At 40.8% G+C, this 21,324-nt stretch overlaps 1 protein-coding gene and 1 non-coding gene across 7 annotated transcripts in view; one reads left to right on the top strand and one right to left on the bottom strand.

The window, feature by feature from the left end:
• Positions 1 to 21,324, top strand: part of OCLN (occludin) — a 45,757-nt gene that overhangs the window by 19,567 nt on the left and 4,866 nt on the right. For all 6 annotated transcript variants that reach the window (XM_031446452.2, XM_031446467.2, XM_031446459.2 and 3 more), the window contains 3 exons: positions 14,987 to 15,132; positions 18,145 to 18,360; positions 20,016 to 20,187. In XM_031446452.2, coding sequence (XP_031302312.2) covers positions 14,987 to 15,132; positions 18,145 to 18,360; positions 20,016 to 20,187 — 534 coding nt within the window. The remainder of the gene's footprint in view (positions 1 to 14,986; positions 15,133 to 18,144; positions 18,361 to 20,015; positions 20,188 to 21,324) is intronic.
• LOC116152432 (U6 spliceosomal RNA) lies at positions 12,250 to 12,354 on the bottom strand. The gene has a single exon (XR_004136063.1). It is a non-coding gene; the product is annotated as a U6 spliceosomal RNA (small nuclear RNA).

Genomic DNA, 21,324 nt, shown 5'->3' on the forward strand with positions numbered 1-21,324 from the left:
CTCTGATAACGTAGCTGCCTGAGTGGACATGTTTGACACTGCATCTAAGTGTCCGACAGTGGAGTGGCTTTGTGATTTTTCTTCCTTTTGGCCATTAGAAATTAATATCATAAAAATTATTTCCTTGAAATAACGGAAGAGAATCTAGAATTAATTGTACTAAGTGAGAATTAGACTTTGAATTCTAATGTGGAAAAGTAAGACAAGATACTCCTCATATAGCTAACCGTGGGTTGTTTACCGGGGCTGGGGGCACGAATCTCACTAAACTTACTAAAGGAACAATTACCAACTGAATATTTTCTTACTCCTGTCCACATTAGGGTAGGTCTACACATTGATTAGTAAATTTTATTGCCTTTCTTGGACGCTTAAAATCTTTAGAATCAGAACCCCGAGAGCAAAGGCACCTCAACAGCTGAACCTTCAGAGTTTTAAGCAAGTTTCAGCACTTTTGTATTAGGAGTGAGAAAACATTCAACTTTCTAGTTTCCTGTCTCTGAATCTCCAGTACAGTGGTTTCTCTGCCTTCTTAGGGATTTGTAGGGTTGGTTTTTCCTCCCCTTTTCTGGATATCTTGTACTTTGTAAAATAAACAAGCCATGTTTGCACACTGTTTGGATGTTAACTTGGTCCTCTGTAGTCAGTCACTCACTTAAGTTTGTACTAACATTATATTTTAAATGTTTAAAGGCTCTGTTAAGTAAATTTGTATATCTTTATTTTTTCAATTATGTCCTCAAACCCCAGATCTAATTGGTTCTTTTCTGAATTAAAAAATAAATATATGTATAATTATTTTGGCTGATTGATACCTGTAAAGAATTTTGAAAATACAATGAAGTATAAACAAAATTCTGCCATCTTGAGTTACCTTCTTGGTGTATTTTCTTTATTCCTTTCCACTTCCTACCTATTCTAATTCAGAAGTACGATTATATTCTCTATGAGTGTAAAATTCTACCTCTTGGTTTAACATGTTATTGTGGGCTTTTTAATCACATCCTTAAATATTCCTTAAAAATACCTTTGATACTGTTAAAAAAAAATGTTACTGACATGTGATATGTATTTCTCCACACACAGAGTACATTCAGTACACTAATGGTATGGCTTGGTGAAGTTTTGCACATATATGCCAATTTGTAATCAGCACCCAGATGAAGATACAGAGCATTCCAGTGTCCCAGGTTCCCTCATGCCTCTTCTCAGTCAGTACCCCCAGAGGGTGGTGATTCCTCTTTCTTTCTTTCACATCGGTTAGTTTTGCCTGTTCTTAAATGGAATTATGTACTGTGTGCTTTGTATCACTCAGCATGATGTCTGTGAGATTCACTTATGTTGTTGCATTGGTTGGTGTGATACGGTTGTGTGGCTTTTTTTGTTTGTGTTTTGTTTTTGTTTTTTTGTTTTTGTATTTTTTTGGCAAGGGAAAAGCTTTCCTAATTACCCTTTTTAAAAAGCCCATAGTCAGAATTACAATAATTTTTTTTAAAAAAACACAGATTTTTAGGGAAATCTCCTTGCCATCCCACTTCTGGGTATCTTCCCCCACCCTCTTCCACTCTTGTACATTTTCTTCTTAGTTTCTAATGATTCCTTTCATTGTTTAATTTTGTGAAAATAAAACCAAGGAAAAATACACTTCTTGCCTTTTTTAAACGAAAGTGAGCGAATTGATCACACTGTTCTGTCTGTACCTTGCCCTTTAACTCTACAGTGTGTCTTGGTGATCTTTCCTCACCACGCCATAGCCTTTTGGTGGTATGGCCATCCCTGGTTTATGTAAGCAGTCTCTCGTTGATGGATATATTTACTGTTTAATATTACTATGGCAGGATTAAAAAAGAAAACTGTGTATGCCTTGTATATACATCTGTGCATGTATATACTTCTGTTTTTTATTGAAGTACAGTCAGTTGTATATACTTCTATAGGCTAAATTTCTCAGAGGAGTATTACTGAGTCAAAGGGCATATACATACATCTGTAACTATGATAGATACTGAGAAATTGCCTTCCAAGGAGTTGCACCAATTTATACAGCCATCAGCGATGTGTGAAATTCTGGTTCCGCACACCTTTTCTAGTAACATTCTGTTGTAGAAATGTATATGGCTGATGCCTTTTGTTGCATATTAGGTTTTATAGAATTTCTGACTGTTTTAAATAATGGCTTTTGTTTGTGGTGGTTTGAAAGAAGTTCTTAATATAAAAGTAATACAAGTGCATTATGACAAAATGCAAATACTATAGAAAAAAGAAACAACAAAAGTTCCCTCTCTTCTCCCTCAGTTTCCCATTGGGGCCGCTTAATAACTTTTAACAGACAGGTTTATATCCTTCCAGGCTTTTTCTATTCTTATACAGTGATTGACTTCATACATTCTAAGACACACTCCCTCTTCACTCCAGTTTAACTTTTCTGAAATTAGGTACTTCTTATTGGTGTAGGGTGGCATTACCCTCCCAACCTCCAAACCCCCCATCTTATACTCCATCCACGTGTATAGTCAGACACAGATTCCATACAGTACAGCAGAGGGGGTGCAAGAGTGCAGAGGAGAGCCTCACTGCCTGGGGTTTAATCCACCAGTTGCTTTTGTGAGACTAGCCTTTCGTGAGTCTGCCTCAGCTTCCCCATCTCTAAAGTGGGTATGATAATTGTACCTACCTGATAGGGCTGTTACAAGTTAATATTTGTAAAATACTTAGAATAATGCCTGCACATGGTAAATAATATTATTTTTAAGAATGTGTTGGGATTTTTTTTTTAACCAGGAAAAGGCATCAAAATGTACATATTGTAGTTTGCTTTTTTTGAAAAACTGACCTTGTGAAGTCTGTGGGCACACAGACATTGACCTGATTGCTTTTAGCAGCTGTATGGTATAACATAGTGCAACTGCACCATGATTCCTTCTCCTACGTGTGGACATTTTCATTGCTTCCAGTTTTTTGCAATTACAGATAACACTGCAGTGATCACTGTTGTACATGTCTTTATGCACTATCGTTAGTATTTGTATAAGATAGATTTCTACAGGTGGTCAACATGAGCTTACACATTTAAAATTTTGTTAGGTACGGCCAAATTGCCTTGTTTTTTGAGGTTGTTCTGTTCTCTGATGGTATATGAGGGTGCACATTTCCCAGCATCTTTTCCCTACTCTGGATATTATTAGTCTTTAATTTCTGTCAATTTGGTAAGTGAAAATTGAGTTTCTTTTTTTTTTTTTAACTTTTTTTAATTGAATTATAGTCATTTTACAATGTTGTGTCAAATTCCAGTGTAGAGCACAATTTTTCAGTTATACATGAACATACATATATTCATTGTCACTTTTTTTTTCACTGTAAGCTGCCACAAGATCTTGTATATATTTCCCTGTGCTATACACTATAATCTTGTTTATCTATTCTACATTTTAAAATCGCAGTCTGTCCCTTCCCACCCCCCGCCCTCTTGGCAGCCACAAGTTTGTATTCTGTGTCTATGAGTCTGTTCCTGTTTTGTATTTATGTTTTTTTTTTTTAGATTCCACATATGAGTGATCTCATATGGTATTTTTCTTTCTGGCTTACTTCACTTAGAAGAATTTCATTTTAACTTTTAATTTTTTGTGATTAAGCATATCTGTACCTGCTGTTTGTATTCTTAAGTCACTTTATTGCAGCATGGCTTAGTTTTCTTTTGGATTATTCTCTCTTATTGGAGTTTTTCATATTATGAATATTAACACTTTGTCTTATATGTTGCTAACATTTCTTCCCACATTGTTGTTGGTCTTTTACCTTTGATTACAATGTTTTCATTTTTTATGTACTAACATTTTTCCATCTGTTTCTTTATGACTTCTTTATTTCTTTGCGTTTATGTAAAGCCTTCCACACACCTCCTTCAAGGCTTAAATAATAGTCTTCTGTACTTTCTTCTGTATTTTAAAGTTTTATTTCATTTTTTCCCTGCTCTGGACTTGGGTGCAGAGGGTTGAGTTAAACGTGTCTGTCAGTTCACAATACTTTTTCTGGTTCTTCACTGAAGTAAATTTCCTCTCTCATGATTCTTTTTTTTTTTTTTTTTTTAAATTAATTTAATGGTAGTACTGGGTAGTACTACCAAGTACCCAGGACCTTGTGCATGCTAAGCAGGCACTCTATCACTGAGTTATACCCTCCCATCCTCTCATGATTCTTAACTTTATAATTTTTAAAATTAGATCTTCAGACCCCTGGAACCTTTTAAAACAACTTCAGTGAGGTATAATTTGTATGACATAAGATTCTCCCATTTTTTAAAATGTGTACAATTAAATGATTTTTAGTAAACTTTTAGTGTTGTGCAGCCATCACCCCACTCCAGCTTTTTTTTTTTTAACATTTTTTATTGATTTATAATCATTTTACAATGTTGTGTCAACCACTCCAGCTTTTTAAAAGAACATTTTCTTTTACAGTAGTTTTAGATTTACACAGAAGTTGCAGAGATGGCTCGAAGAATTCCCACACACCTTACACTCGGTTTTCCCTGTGATTAAGTCAAGCTGCATGTTAGTTTGGTGTGTTTGTCACAGCTAAGGACCAGGATCCATACATAATGATGAAAGCCCATACTTCATTCAGATTGAGAAACTTGTCTTTTGTTAGAGTGTGGGATAAGAGCTAATTTAATTTCCTTCCCAAATATCCAGCCAGCCATCCTGAAGTTTTATCCTCTTAAAATTTTACATTTTTAATGAAAGCCAAGCCTTTTGATTATTCTTACTTTTACAAACCCATTTTGGCCAGAATAATTATGTAAAAAGTTATTAAGTCATTTTCTTACAGTAAGTATATGGGAATTTTTTTTTAAATGGAGAACATTGATGTTGGCAGTATCTTTGCTGTTGTGTAAATGGAAAAGTATTTTTGATTCACATTCTCATATAGACAAAGCCGAAACTAGAACCCTAATTGAGCATTTCCATGCCAACGTGCTGTTAGGGAAAGCCTTAATGATTCTCTCTTTTCTTTAATTGGAATCAAAAATAGGTTAGTCCCAATTCTTGGTTCATGACATTGTCATCTTTGGTCTATTCATAGTCTTGTTTTATTTATTGATTTGTTCCATAATTAACACCTACCATCCCCACCCAAGAATTACAATACTAGGTCTAAGTTACCACATGTGTCTTTTACTCTCCCATCCACCTGCGTCTCCCTGCTCCCAGAGGTGACCTGTCTCCAAAGTGCCTTCCCCACTTCAATTAGAAAAGACCGTGATGTGTTCCTTCCCTTTTCCATTGTCTTGATTGCATGACTGAAGGGCTTCCCAGCGCTGGGAATGGAACTAATGGTTCCATTGTGATCAGAGTAGATGCCCTCGGATGCTCTCATGCTGAGCAGACCTCCTCGCCGTTGCTCTGAGTAACGTTACTACGCACAGCCTGGAAAACCAGGCACAGCAGGGTTTGTGCATGCTCCAGAGGAGACCTTCTCTTGTAGGTTCAGTCTCAGTTGAACAGCCCAGTGGGGCTGGTAGGCAGTCTTCCCCTTTCTTCCACTCTTGATGAACAGTGCTGGCTTTTCTTCTATCTAATAGAAGCAGTATATCAAGAAGGTGAAATACCAGGGTTTGAATTCTAGCATCCCTGCTTTTGCTGGGACTTTAGGTGGATCAGTTCTGTTATTTTTAACCCACAAGTATGTCAGGGAGGTCTAGTTTGGAGAGAATGCCTGGTAGACTGGCAACAGCCCAGGACCCTAAAGCTCTGGATTTGAGTCCTGATTCCAGCACGCTTTGGTAAACAGATTAACCCTTCTGAACCTCGGTTTCCTTATCTATAAAACCAGACTGAATTACTTGGTCTCCCTCTCGTGACTAATGTGCATGCATATGAGAAAATGAAGACCAGTAGAAGTATGGCCGTCTTCCTTAAGGGATAGTGAAAGGAGAACAGCTTACTGTGCAGGAAAGAAGGAATTCTGATGTTGCATGAATCCAGTTACAGTCGACAGACACAGAACTTAAATTAGCGTAGGTAAAAAGAGAAACTTGTCTGTAAGATTTTGGCTATTGATTTATGAAATCCTGGAAAGAGTTGAGACAACTTAGCCACAGAGGGCAGGATGTGGCTGTGTATCAGGAACATCTAAGATCAGGACTTACAGGCCATGGGGATTTGCTTTCCCATCTTGACTTCCTCCTGCCTATGTAGGCGTCCTTTCCTCACAGAGAAGGCGAGCAGAAAGCAGCCACTTAGAGCTCTTGAGGCCTTTGTATTAGTGCTTCTTCTAAGCCTGGCCGGGTGGGTTGGGGTCAGGTGACCATCCTCACACTCACCCACTGTGCTCAAGGGCAGTGCCCTCCTCACAGAGTCTGGCATATCCGCACAGTTACTGTGTGGGGTGGGGAGATGGCTTCCAGAGAAACAGCGCTCTGTGTATAATACGTACTACATGAATATGCACTATGTGGATTAATCGTAATTGCCCTTTTATTTTTTATGTTTCGGTGGCCATCTGACCAGGTTTAAATTCAGGTGCAGTTTGAATTTATTGAATCAATAGCTTAGACTGAGTTTCTGAGCAGCTTTGAATGTACCTGCTTCACCCCAGTGCCCCTCAGTACTCTGCTGGCTCCTTCTCACCCCAGTGCACCCCAGTACTCTGCTGGCTCCTCTCAGGAGAGTGTCATGCTGCTCCGCCCCTTTGAGCTTGGCCTCACACAAGGGCAGGGGACTGTGGTCTAAGGAGCTGTGTCCGGCCAGCACACTGAGAATGCTGGTAGGGGGCTGTTCAGCCATGTTCAGAGCTGAGTTAAAAGGGGCTAATACCACAACGCCCATGAACTTGAGTATTTTGTGTTAATCATTCTCTTCACATCTCTCTTCCCCCACCTGCATTTTCAGAAGGTCATAAATAAAAATATCAAGATACACATTGCCATTTTCTCTGGAGTAAATCCTTATAACTGAGGTCTGGCTTTGGAGAAGCACACACCTATGGTAAATATTAGAGCTGATTGTCAAATGTGTGTACTTGAGATTAGTTTTTGTTGATACCTGCAGGATTTTGGTGAAGTAGTTAACAGAAAGTTAAGAACTTCAGCATCCCATGCTCCTGTGAATAACTTTTGATTTGGCTCTGGTAAGTAAAAGAAAACAGAATCTGAGAGCAGGACGGAGGCACCTTAGGGTGAGGTCCCCCAGTCTGTCTTAGAGAATTGATGTGGAGGGAGCTGAAGGCCTGTGGGGTGGACACTAATAAGAAGAAGCAAGAGGAGGCTTGTAGGTGGTGACGTGATGAGTGGGGGCTACACGTTTTCAGTACATCAGGCTGATTTGGGATTGAGCTTTAAGCCTTAATTTTTGCAACAAAGCTAAAAAAAAAATCACAATAAAGGAAAAATAGGAACTATTATTCCTAAGTAGCCCTTACAGGCTGGCACTCTATCCATATTATCACCCTAGCTGCAGTCTTCACAGTGTGGATACTCTTCTTAGAGAAGGGAGCACTTAGGTTTGCAGAGGGCTCCAGTAACCTGTCTCAAGCCTGACATACTAATCACTAGTCTTTCTGATCCCTGCTGGACAGGTATTATATTTGCTTTTATAACTTGTATTTTTTGGTGTGGTTTGTTTTTCCTTCTGAGATACTCTGAGCCTTTGTTTTCTTTGCTGGTAGAATTGTGGGCAATAGTGCTTAGTTCATATTAAGATTAAGACGAGATAACGTGTGTGAAGTGCCTGTCTCTCCTACAGATCAGCATGCCAGTTCTCAACAGTACTTTCTGCCTGTCTCCTAATTTGCACCTTTTCTTGTTACACTACATGACTTATGTCAGAAACAAGAATAGACTGAGTTTGGAGAGAACATGCCATAAACTCCTTTCTCCATTGTTACCAAGTAGTAAATGAAATTGGTTAAACAAGATCCTATTTTTAAGTAGGAAATACTTAGATCTAAAAGCTAAGTTTGTTATTTAGGTAGCCTTATTTCTGAAAGTTTCTAAGGCTTTGACGTTGTGATATAGCATTGATACAGCATTGTTCCCAGTATTTACCTGGCAAGGTAGGAGCTAGTGAGGTTCTGGCCTGGGAGTAGAGAAAGGGCAGGGTCCTGGACCCCGTCCTTTGGGGTCAGCCTTGGGTAGCTATTGGTTTCCTTGGACTCTGATGAAGAGAATCACTTTGCTTGTTAATTTAATAGGTTCCTCATGTGTAGATGGGGAAAATAAAAGTTCCATCTACAGAATACGCTGATCCTGTAACAAAGGGCTTAGTTCAGGGCCAGCATGTAACTTACTATGTCAAATAAATTTTAGCTAGAGTAATAGCTGCTAGTATTTGCAGTGATGACATTGAATAAGGGAGCTTGGGTAAGAGTACCCAAAATATAAACACGTTTAATGTAGGTTGGAGTTGTTAAACTGTTAATCTTCCTCTTGTAAGGCTGCCACCAGATCAGAACAAATGTTTCACTGAAAGGTGTAGGCAGGCTCTGCATATCATCTCCTTGTACACAGGAGGGAACAGGTACGGGTGGGGCAGGTGACTGGGACAGGGCAGTGGTGGTAATCAGCATTAGACAACTGAAGAAACTTACATAGCTTTTTATTTTCGCCTAGTAAGTACAAGCATTCTTTAATGTGAAAGCAGTTCTGTGGGCTGCCAACAATTGGTACATGGGGCTCGTGCCCTGGGAAAGGTTTCACTGTTAGTTGTGGCCTCAGATGGGATGAAATGGAATGAAAGGGAAAGTGCCCTATCTGTGGACTGACTTTCAGAGCCCAGCAGCGTGGAGTACAGAAGGCTCTGTCTGTCCCAACCCCACTGTGAATGGAAGGGGGGGAGGGGGGGAGGCCAGGGCATCCTGGTAAGCTGGTGTAGAGAGTTGTAATAAAAAGTGAGGTAGGATGTGTGCTAGAGCTGGTGAGTGTCTGTGTGGCTCTTTGAAAGCAGGGATTCCTATATTTTGGCACTAAATCGGGTTAATTCTAATTATAGGTATTGTGGTCCAAACAGGCAGTTGTCTGTGACAGAGGAAAACTGTTTTCCATCAGTGGTTCTCAAACCTTTAGAATCACCTGGAAAGCTAGTTTAAAAGCTTGTTGGGCCTCACTCCCAGAGTTCTTGTGCAGAGGATCTGGAGTGAGGCCTGAGGACTTGCATTTCTGAGTTCCCAGCATTCCCAGGTAATGTTGATCTGCTGGTCTGAGGACCACACTTTGAGAACCACTGTTCTGTAGAGCCAGGCTGCAGCTGTGATACTGCAAGCCCAATGAGGTTTGAGTTAGGCCTCTTCCAGGCATGGCATACTGAGAAAATGCTGAGGGCGTACGGAGCACTGTAGTAAACTGAAGGGGGTTTGGAACCCTAGGTGTGACTGGCCACGGGCTCTGAGGACTAAGATATTCTGTGCCTGTGGCACACCCATTGAGGAGGCTGGCGTAAGACACACAAGTGTTAAAATACAGTCTATATCAGGGTTTCCCCTTCTAGGGCAAGGGGCCTGGAATGGGATCGCTCACTGAGTGTAAGCTTCTCCGCCTCACCCCTCCCAAAGCTCTGACAACTCATTGACTGTTAGGAGCTTCAGAATTCACCTTGGCTGATATAGGTTAGTAGTTCCCTAAGGGCAGCATGCATTTGGATAGGGAACGTTGTGTTCGCTACATCCCCAGAGCCACCTGATCAGTATAAATTAATCAGATTTGCTCAAGCTTGGTCCACGATCTCTTCATTTGTGACATTAGTACATTTGGAGCATCTGCCTTCAAGCCACCAAGGGTGGAGAAAAGTCTGAGGGAACTTTCCAGAGGCAGTTTTGAGGCTCTTGTTGGAGGACCATCTGTGAGTGTAAAATATCAGAAAACAGGAAAAACGAGTTGGACCACTTAGTGTTTTGAAAACTTGTCATGCAAGGACACATGGCCGGGAAGGTGGACCTCAGGTTGTAAAACTGGAGATGGTACTTTGCGATTAAGGCACTCCTCCCACTAACGTCCAGTCTATTTCTCCACTTTAATTACCAAGCAGGAAAAGCCCTTCTGTTTCCCTTTTGAGAATGGTGTTCCTACACTCTGACCTAAAAGAAGGCATCTGGTAACTGAAGCACATACTGGAAGTAATTTTGTGTCAAAAGCTGTTCTTAGAACTCTAGAACATTAGGCATATAAAACTCTTCAAAATGGGTTCACATCATGTCTCATTCGGGTGTGTTGAGGAGTTAAGGCAACAAGAAGGATTCCTTTTCTTACAGGGACTAGTCAGTGCCCAGAGGAGACGGGTACCTCAGCCATGGTTAGACTCCTGAGGTGGCAGTTTGTTACGCCGGAAAGAGGTGGGCTTGGGAGTCAGGTCGACCGGCTTCACATCCCCCCTCTACCATGTCACCTTCTGTGTGACCTTGAGCAAATTAATTGAACCTTAGAGGTTCAGTTTGCTCATCTGAAAGTGGACATAACCATACTCACAGGCTGTTGTGAGGAATAAAGAGGGCCAGGTTTTGCCTGGCGCGTGCTAGATATTCAACACATGAACGTTCATCTTATTCCTAGAGGTAGATGACTTTTGCCAGAGTGTTACACCGGTTGGATGCAGATCTAGTCTGACCCTTTTCTGTGTTGTGTGAACTAGGAATGAAGACAGGATGGAGAGCAAAACAGGGCACGGCTGTCATTGCTCCTTTTTGCTTGTACTAATTCCAGATGATGTATGCAGTTGAGAGGTTTTTTCCCCCAGACTTTGTTTTGAAGAAGTGACTTAAAATGTTCTTAACCTTCTTTATTCCATCTCTGACCTCAAGGAGTCCGGGTGGGGCGGCTGCTCCTGGGTCAGTAGCACTGATATGCATGGGTGTGGGCACTGTCCTGGTCCCAAGGGAGGGAGGCTCAGCCCTGACAGGTGTTGAGAGGAGGGCTGCTCCCCATCCACCCTCCTTGTTTTCCTGTTCGCACCCCATGGGATTTAGGATATTTTCATTAATTCTCCAAGCTGTGTTAGATGTTATTTGTTGCGAAGTTCCCCCCCCCCGCAAAAGTAACATGTAATGAGTGTAACTAAATTTTGAATTAAAATTTGTCCTCATTATAAGTGCCCCTCGTGAAGATCTTTCGAAATTATTTCACTTGAATTTATTTCATTTTGACATTTCAGAAGCACTTTAGTTCTTTCTAGATTGGAATATGAATCTTAGTAAAACTTTCCTGTGTATCCCCTTAAATTAATAATTCATATTTCTTAAACATGGTCTGTGTGAGTGCTTGTCCTTTTAGAATTTAGTCTCAGGAGTGAGTTTGAGTCATTCTTTGATTGGTTAGGGGGTGTTTTTTCCTCCTCAGCCTCAGCATGTCTGTCTTTCCTTCTGTCTGGTCTTCCCTTTTATAAAGTCTACGTGTGCCGTAGGGGTGCCTCTGGGACCAGGAACTCCTCCAGCAGATCCCAGTTAAGAGCCGCCCTCTGGGTGGGCGCTGCAGGTTGATCTCTGCTGCCTGCAGCACCCTCGCCTCTCGGGGCCCCTCCCCAGTGGAGGGCCTGGGGGCAGATGTGGGGGCGCTGCACCAGCCCCCGCCACCCGAGGCTCCTCTTGTTTCACAACAGCAATTCCAACTTTCGGTTTTGGGAATGATTGACTCTCAAACTTTTGTTTCCCCTCAGTAGTTCGTAGAAGACACATCTTCTTGAATTTGTGTTTTCACTCTGCTTTCTTTTACCCCTAATTTCTTGAGCTATTCTCAAGTTACCCAAGGGAACCTGTTCACCATTTGGTGCTTAGAATAAAGCCTAGTATTTCTCAGGTTCTAAATCTTTTAAAATTTACTATAGTTATTAAAATGGTAGGTTTGGTGTTTTGTTTTGTTTTGTTTTTTTTAATGACTTCAGCTACATAATCGAGCATTGTGGGCTGGCTAGGCAGCCTATGGATAGCAACAGCGAGGCGCAGAAATCCCTTTTCTCACTGTAAGAGACACAGGTTGAGGATGCACATAAGTTACTAATACCGGTTCCTCCACACTGGAGCTTCCCCGCTTCCTCCCACTCTCCTTTGAAAGCAGCACGTTTATTCTCACTTGCATCGATACTGTGTGAAAAAGTAATATTGTAGTTTCTTTTGGAAAAATTGAAGCCTTAAAGGGAAAAAATGACCTTATTCCTTGTTTTACAAGTGTATTTTGCCTATGCCTTTAAAGTCTTAAGCTCCTGTCAAGAATAAAGGCTGCTTCCTATTTATCTTTGAGTCTGGCTGGGTATTTTTTTTTTTTTTTTCAGAAATACGGAACACATCACAAATTTGCATGTCATCCTTGTGCAGAAGCCATTAATCTTCTCTGTAATGTTCTCATTTTAGTATATGTTCTGCCAAAGCGAGCACTGCCTTGGAATTTTTTGTGCATGTGTATGAAAAAGGTTCAAATAAGGAAAACCTGTGCTCCTGTGCTGGAGGGTGAAGTTAGTGGTCAGGCTAGTCCAGTTGTGCTGACTCTGAGAGATAAAGGTCAGCTCAGAGCAGCTCTCCTGATAAGGCAGTTGGACTGACACAGTGTAGAGGCGGAGCAGTAATAAATGAGGTGACCTTTGTGCAGCAGACTCTGGGCTCCTGCACTATGCCAGGTGCTGTGCTGGGCTTTGGAAACCCAAAGAGGAAGGAAGGTAGGAGATAGCCCAGAGAGAGGCAGCGGATTGGAGCCAAGGCTTTCGAGTGAGCCTTGTGTATAAATCCCCCGTTACCATTGACTAGGTGCAGGTCCTTGGGAAAGTTGTCTAGTGCCCCGAGCTGTCGTGTCCTCTGAACAGGGAATGCTAGTATTTACCTGTAAGGTTGTTCCTACTAAATGATCTCTCAGCTCAGTATGTGGCATGTTGTAAGCAGGCAGGCAGTCGCAGTCCTCTGCCTACTGCACTGAGAGCTGTGGGAAGCTTGTATGCACAGGTGCTGGGGACATAGGGGGACAGGTAGGTGCCTCTCCCAGCAGGAACATGTATGGATGGCCCCTGGGAGCTGGTGGCACTACCACTCCTTGGAAGTGAGCCAAGACTTGAAGTCCAATTAAGGATTAGCTGTCAAAGAAAGGGGGAAGAACATTCCATTCCGGGCAGTAAGAAGTCTCTACAGAGACACCCAGACACCTCTTTTGTAAGGTTTTGGTTTCCGGTTTGCCAGGGTCAGTAGGAAATCCATGAACTTTGCAACTCCTGTTAACTTTGCCAAGGAGGAAAACCTGGAGGTGTTAAATGGGTTCTTAAGAAAAGGAAGTCTTTTAAAATCTGAAGTCTCAAGAATAAAAAATAGGCCTTTGGCTTGGCAGGGCATTTGCCTGTGAAGCTTGGTGATGGTGTCAAGCCCTCAGGAATTCAGTAGGCGCCACGAATGGTTCCCACCCATTCCCCCCTGTGGTGGGATCTGAGCACGCTCCCTGGCAACCCACCCACTGCTTTCCCAGTTGCTGCCAAATCCCACTTTCAGAAGGAAATGATTCCATTCCTTTCTGACTCACGGGAATATTAAACAATCAAGAATAAATAACCTCTATGTACTTGGAGAGGTGGGTAAATAAATATCTTCTGGTATGTGATAGTGCAGTGATAGGAAAGGAGCAGGTCATGTTCTAGTGCTATGCCTGACGGAAAACAAGATGGTAAAGTGTGTGTATTGCGGGAAAGTACACTATATTGATGCTGGAATCTAACTGTGAAGATTTATAATAGTAAAATAATCCAATTAAAAGTTTGCTGTCACTTTCAAATTCTTGGTTTAGATCCAATAGCTTTAATTTCCAGAACCCAGCATCTTCTGAGTATTTACTATGTTCATAAAAGGCCCTGCTAAGTTTGATACCTTGTAATCTCATTTAATTCCCAAAACAACTTTATAAAGTAAGTAGCTTCCCCATTTCTTGCAGATGAAGAGATTGGGGCTTTCTAGAACTTGCAGTTGGCAGGTCTGGAGTGAGCCCAGGTAACTGGATGCCACTGTTCTCAACACCAAGCTAAAGCAGTACCACCTTCCCTATTTTTTGAAAAGTTGCTCTTTTTCAGAAAACAACTTTTGGAGTTAAGTCCCTAAGTGCCTCCCACCCCCGCATACCTCATTTCTATTCCTTTACTTGAAAACAATTCAATGACTTGTCTGGGCTTAGCAGTTATTTTTTTTATCAATTGCAGGATAATACCTAACAATGTAAAGACTTTTAGGTGTTGGATATACTACATGAAATCTAACAGACAGTGTTGGGAATCTAACTGGCTATAAATTTTTCTCCCCAAGGTTCTCTGGGAAACCTTTTATGTTAACAAGGTGTAGTCTCCAGTGCGTATTACTTCTTAGAACAAACTCATTCACACATCAGAATGGAAGAAGAAAGAAGGTAGAGGAGGAGGGCTGTGACTGTGCTGTATAGCCTGGTAACAGCAGAGCCACTGAGAATGTAAAGGGAGAATAAACAAGACTTGTTAAAGAACTATAGCAGAAATCAGTCTGAGCTTCTTAATGGGGTTTTAACATTCTGTATTTAGGGTGACTGGATTAAGAAAAGCCATTGCTCTTTGTCCTGGATTAGTGGTTTTTCCCAGAGTGGTGCCCAGACAGCAGCATAAGCATTACCTGAGAATTTGTTAGAAATGAAAATTCTCCCTCTAACCCAGACCGAGGCTAGATAAAATGAGCTTAATCTTGCTAAGATGGAGTGGAGTAATTACCATGGGGAGTTATTCCACCTAATCACATCAGGATGAGAATCAGGTAACTGAGATTTTTTTTCCCCCTCTACTTTGTCATTCATTCTGGATTTGTTAGACTAATAATAGCACCATTTCCATGTTTGTAAAAAAAAAACTCATTTGACTGTTAACACTAGTAACAACAAGGCAGCCAGGTGGATTAATGGTATTTAATGAGCCCATTAAACATGAGATAACTTTATATATGATATTTTCCTTCCATTTCTTCCCTTTTTAAGTTACAGGCTAAATAATAATAACCGTGTCTCTTGGGACTGTTTCTTTAGGTTAAAAACGTTTCTGCTGGCACACAAGACATGCCGCCTCCCCTTTCTGACTATGTGGAGAGAGTGGACAGCCCCGTGGCCTACTCTTCCAATGGTAAAGTGAACGAGAAGCGGTGGTATCCAGAGTCTTCCCATAAATCAACACCGTAAGTAGCATCTTCCTTCTTTTGGTAGAATGAGTCTGAAAGAATGAATATTTGCCTGTGTCTATGAATTAGTTGCTGTTTTGTGTCATTCGCCTTAGGGAAAAAATATCCAACTGTTGTCTCCAAGGCTGGAGACTGACCTTTGCCTTGCAAGTGGAGGCGGAACATGGCTCTTTCCTGTTTCTGATTTTGAGGTTCAGGTGAGGGTGGAATGGTTTTACTGACTGATAGCAGAGCTAAGTGCGGTTCTCAGTCTCTCCTTCTGCCTCTAATACTAGGTCTCATTAGTAGAAGGGAGAGATGGCTCATCGATCAGAATCTTTCCAGTAGGCCCAAAGATAGGGTTAACTTCAGGCATAGCATGAACTGGGGACTCGAAAGATATCAGGGCTCTTGTTGCTACACTGGTTTTACTCTCAGTTCAGCTTCTGTTGTAGCAGGCTGGTCATCCATATTCTCCAGGCTGCCCAGATATTCTAGCCCCGGATTCAGAAAATGCAATTTCCTTTCCCCAAACTTACATATCAAATCTATTGGAAAGATTCTCTTTGGCCCTTTTTGAGTCCAGGAAGATGGAGGTCTCTGATGGCAAGGCTTAGGAATTCCCCTCAGTAATGGTGGCAGTTTTAAAACAGGTACATAGTGGATGTCATTCTGACAGTCATGACACTGGGTGGAGTGATGCAGTGTTTCTCTTTCCTCACCGATATTGGGTGTCCTAAGAAAGAGGATTCTTGCGGATGTGTTTTCAGTTCAGTAATTACCTTGAACCCCTGCCATGTACACAGTACCAGGCCAAGTGCCCCTGAGAATGCAAAGTCTGCCTTCCCATGGAGGTTGCAGTCTATCAGGGGTGGAAGAGAGTGCACAGTAACTACACTGCAGGGCGAGCTAGGAGCAGCAAAGGTATGTGAGGGGGTGCCTGTGTGAGAATAAAACAAATGAGTATAAAAGAAGGAAGTCAAAAGCTCCAAAGGGTGAATTTCTGCACCTAGGAGACGGAGTCGGGTACTAAGGAAGGTATACAGCTGGTTTACTTCTGGGCTGTGCAGATTTTTGGTCTAATTGGACTTGTGTCTAAAAGTAGGCTTGAAGATTACTGAGAGTGCCCACATCCCCTAACTCTGAAATTTATGTATATTTTTCTTGCCGAGCATTTTGTTTTTAAGCTTTCATGTTATATCAGGTTACTGTTTAGGGTTTAAAAGGGTGTGGGGAGAGGGCAGATGGAAAATTTCTAAGGTAAAGACTTATAGAGTTAATATCTAATATAAAATTATAAGAGAAGGCCTGCTTTTTTTTTTTTTTATATTAGGTTTATTTATTTATTTTTTTTAGTGGACGTACTGGGGATTGAACTGGGACCTTGTGCTAAGCACGTATTCTACCACTGAGCCATACCCTCCCCACCAGGAGGCCTGCTTTAATGTTTTATTTTTTGGGTTTGGTTTTGTTTTGGGTTTGTTTGTTTGTTTTTCTGATTTCTTTTGCCCTTTAACATCCGCCCCCTCTGGCCTCTGACCCCTGACCCCTGAGACAAACCCACTGCATTCTAAACGTTTGGTTTGCCACCTTGCAGCTAGAAGCAGAGTACCTGGCACTTTTGGCAGAGTGTCTAGGAACTCTTTAATCATTGACCCATGGAGAAAGTCACATTTTCCTCCCTTTAGAAGTAGCATTAACAAAGCACACAAAGCCATGCCACCCTGGATAAATTTAGAAAGAAGAAATAAATACCGCCACCACCCTCGACCACACCCCCCCCCCCCAAAGCTTTAGGAGTCTACAAGAAATGAATAAGTATGCTTAAAAATCTCAGACCTTGACAACAGTTAGAACTAAGCAGTTCTGGGGGTTTTCCCCTTATTTTGGGAGTTTCTTCTGTGGGGGGTAATTAGGTTTATTTGTTTATTTACCTATTTTTAAATGGAGGTACAGGGATTGAACCCAGGACCTTGTGCATGCTAAGCGTGCACTCTACCACTGAGCTATACCTCCTCCCCTCAGTCCCTCCCAGTCAAGCAGTTTTGAATCACCGAGAAAACAGAGTCTACCTCATAGACAAAGCTCAAGATGACAGTTTCTGTAAGTTGAAAGCAGTAAGAAAAAAATACTTCAGACTTTCTAATAGTTGATCTGAATAGCAGGGCTGATGTTGGAAAGTCTCAGGCACCTTGTCTCCGTTTCTCTTCTTGCCCTTCTTCCTCTCGACTACAGGGGAACGTGAAGCTTTGCATTTCTGTTATTCAGAAGCAGTCTACAATTGCCACAGCTCTTGGTCTTTTATTCTGTGTTAAGTTTTGTTTTCCTGCTTGGGGTAGAAACGTGCAATTAAAAATCTGATGCAATATTAAATAATTGCATTAGGAAAATAAGTGTAATGGTAACCATTCATTCTGCACAGCTTCAGGATTATTTAACTTGCAATTTAAAAAGTTTCAATGAGCTCTTGAATCTATTATAAAGTTTTTTAGTTTAAATTTTTACTATTTTCAGTTTTTCAATGTTGTGTCTGGAAAAGAGTATTGATATATATGAGTCTAAAATTAATATTACCTACAGCTTATCTCTGAGAGTCTGCCTGCAGAGGTAGATTTGTGTGTGCCTTCCTCTCCCCACTCAGCATTCCATGGAACTGGAAAAACCTGTAGGAAAGAGTCATGATTGTTATTTTCCTAAGAGCCTTTGTGGAGTAAGTCCCTGGCATAGGTCAGGTAAACACCTTTCAGATCAGCATGAGTTTCCTAAAGTGAAATCTTACACCCATTTTACTTAGAAGGGTTACTAATCAGCTCCTCTTGCATGGGAGCCTTAAAGCTGCCCGTGTGTATTAGAGGAGCTGAGCTGGCGCTGAATTGAGCACAGGAAGCTCGGGATCTGCTCAGCAGAGGGCATGTGAGCTGCTTGAGTGAATGCTCCCACGTGTAGATGTGTGAGTGCTTACTGTCCCTGCCCTCAGACCGCTGGCAAAGAGTCCTAGGGCTCACTGACAAATGATTGCTGTTTTATTAGGGTACCTGAAGTGGTTCAGGAGCTTCCAGTGACTTCACCTGTGGATGACTTCAGGCAGCCTCATTACAGCAGCAGTGGTAACTTGGAGACACTTTCCAAAAGGGCTCCCATGAAGGGCAGAGCAGGAAAGTCAAAGCGATCAGAGCAAGACTACTATGAGACAGACTACACGACGGGTGGCGAGTCCTGCGATGAGCTGGAAGAGGACTGGATCAGGTACTGGGTTGCCTTTCTTGGTAAAACCACGTGCACATACAATGGTTGGCCTGGGCCAACCAGATTTTGGCATGTAGCATTCTAAACTGTGGTGGGTGATATAACTTCATTCTTTGCCGACTAGGACAGGAGACAGTTTTCTGTTATATTTTTTTCTTTTGTAATGAAGATTGACAGGGAAGGGGACGTATTTGACTTAAAAACCCTTTGGCTTAAAAACATGTCTTAAAAACACTTGCAACACCCCTCACAAAATGGCTAATAAATGTCGCCAGTGCTCTTACTTTTACCAGTGGTCACTCAAAGATAGTCTTTCAAATAAATAAAACACAAATATAGAGGAATTTTGTTTTCCTAATTATAAAATTCCCGGACCGTGGCTCTCCTTTGGTGTTTATTTTTAAGGTGAGCTTTCACGATGAGACCAGAGATTCTTTAAAAGTTTAATCCAAAGGACTTTGGCAGAGTGTTTTGTAAACAACCGAGTTAACAATTTAGTGTTGTGCATTCAGTGGTTTTATTTTAGTCCATCATCACCAACGGTACTTGTGTATGACCTGCAGACTTTTTTTTGCCTAAGGATTCTGACACATGGAGCATAAATCAGAAACATTTGCAGTGTGAATGGTGGTTAGTCAGAGCATTGCTTCTCAAGGCGAAGGAGGGGTAGGTGGGGCAGCTATAGGTAGAAGTTCCCTCCCCACTGGCTGGTCTCATACTTCGTCTCTCCCCTTCCCCCTAGTTCCACCATGTACCTAGAAAATATTTGCCTCTCTTGTATCATGCAAGATTTAAATGAAAACTATTAGGAATCCTGAATTCTTGTTTCCCTTTTGAGCAAATCATTTAATTTCTCCGCTCTGTAAAATGAAGCTATTGAGACTGACTTAGATCTAACGTTTAAAATTCCATATTGCTGTGAAGTCCCTTAGTCCTGTAAAGCAATTTCAGCATATTTCCTCAGTGGATTATAGAGTAATCACCGTCATATGTAAAGAATAGCTGGTATATTGAGAGATACAAGTGATAGAATTTCAGGGTTGTTTTTTTTTTTCAGAGTGTAATGCATTGCCAGATTATTTTTACAGTTAGCATGCATTGTTATACATAACACCTTTTAATGTCTATTATAATCAAAGGACTTAAAGTAAGCAATTTCCACTTAGGAAAAACAAGATATGCCCCCTACCCACAAAAATGCTCAAAACAGTCTGAAAACCATACGTGGTAGCAGAAAACAGCCAGCTGCCAGCCTGCTGCTCTGCCACTGCAGTGATGAAATCATCCTTGTGTTCCAAAATTCCAGTTTTAAGACTCTCAACATAAATATCCATTATCATGTGGTGGTGTATAGTCAAATAAATGAGTTCCTATGACAACCCTTGAATTTTGTAAGTGATTTTCAACTTATTTCTAAAATCAGTGGGCATAGTTTTTTGGTTTTTTTTTAATTGAGCAGTGATGGAAAAAGCATAATCATTCTTAAAAGAACTTATTTTCATCCCACCTCCTGCCCATAAGCAGCAACAACAAAAACAAAACCAAGAGAATGTGGTTCTGCATATCCTACCAGCTTTATTATCTCTGAGGAGGAAGCACTGGCTCTTATGTCTGCTGGGGTTACATAAGTAATCATTTTCTTACTCAATTGTTAGGGAATATCCACCTATCACTTCAGATCAACAAAGACAACTCTACAAGAGAAATTTTGACACTGGCCTGCAGGAGTACAAGAGCTTACAAGCAGAGCTTGATGAGGTCAATAAAGAACTCTCCCGTCTAGACAAAGAACTGGATGACTATAGAGAAGAAAGTGAAGAGTACATGGTAAATTCAAGCCTGATAATTCTATATGACTTAGAATTTTATTCTAATCTATGGAGACACAGTATCCTTTATACTAATGTTGATACAAATTTTGCTAGTTATTATCAAACTAAGTTCACTGAGCAATTGAAATCATCTTACAGTCTTTTCAAATTGAAGAGTGTACTAATGTATGTACTTAAGAATTACAAAGCAATAGTCTATGTACATAAATAAATACCTTCCTAGTTAAAAGAAAATAGCTACATTACTTTTCAACTTATAAACACAATTCATTCTTTCTGGAAAAAATTCAAACAATACAGAAAAATCAATTGCCTTAAGTTCTGTTACCGAAATATTGTTGTTAAAATATCCCCTCCATGCAGACGTGCACCTAGGCACACAAAATCCTGGATGAAGAATCATCTTATATGTTTTACTTATATCCTTCCTGTTTTTCTACTCAGTAGTAATTTATGGTTTGTTGTTGTTATTTTTCTTGATCTTTTGGCAGGGGTAGTGTTGGTCCATGTAAAGTTACTCTTTTCCTTTGTATTCCCCCTTTCTATATTATACTCTCTGGAAAGAAGTCACTATGCATAGATTACACTTAAGGAATTGGGAATTATGCACCAGCTCTTTAAAGGCAGTATACCTTACGCAGATTATTCGGCATTCATCTGCATGGGAAACTTGTCAGTTCCTCCCATGTATTTAATCATTTATATCAGTATAGACACATGGATGTCTGTTTTATACTTTGGGTTATAATCCAACACTACTTAGTTTTGTTGCTTCAGTTGCTTTAGCTTGAACTGTTGGGAACTCTTTCTGTTGCCTCCGTTGTTTCTGTGACATACCCCCATTTTTGTGAAGGATTTTCTTTTTAAATACTTCCTGGCACTGCTTATAGCCTGCTTTTCTATTCAACAGTAGTTTATGGTAATTGTTTCATGTCAATAATAAAGATACACTCACTGAGAAAATACTTTATGTGTTAAAAAAATAACTCCACAATTTGCAATATTGTGGTTGTACCATAATTTACTCAAGGGTCATCCTCTATGAATAGACATTTAGGTATGTCTCCTTTATACCACACATACACTCTGCCCCTGCTGGTAATACACTGGTGAATGTCTCCATCCTTGCACG

Source organism: Camelus dromedarius, chromosome 3 (assembly GCF_036321535.1).
Source record: "Camelus dromedarius isolate mCamDro1 chromosome 3, mCamDro1.pat, whole genome shotgun sequence".
NCBI classification, from domain to species: Eukaryota; Metazoa; Chordata; class Mammalia; order Artiodactyla; family Camelidae; genus Camelus; species Camelus dromedarius.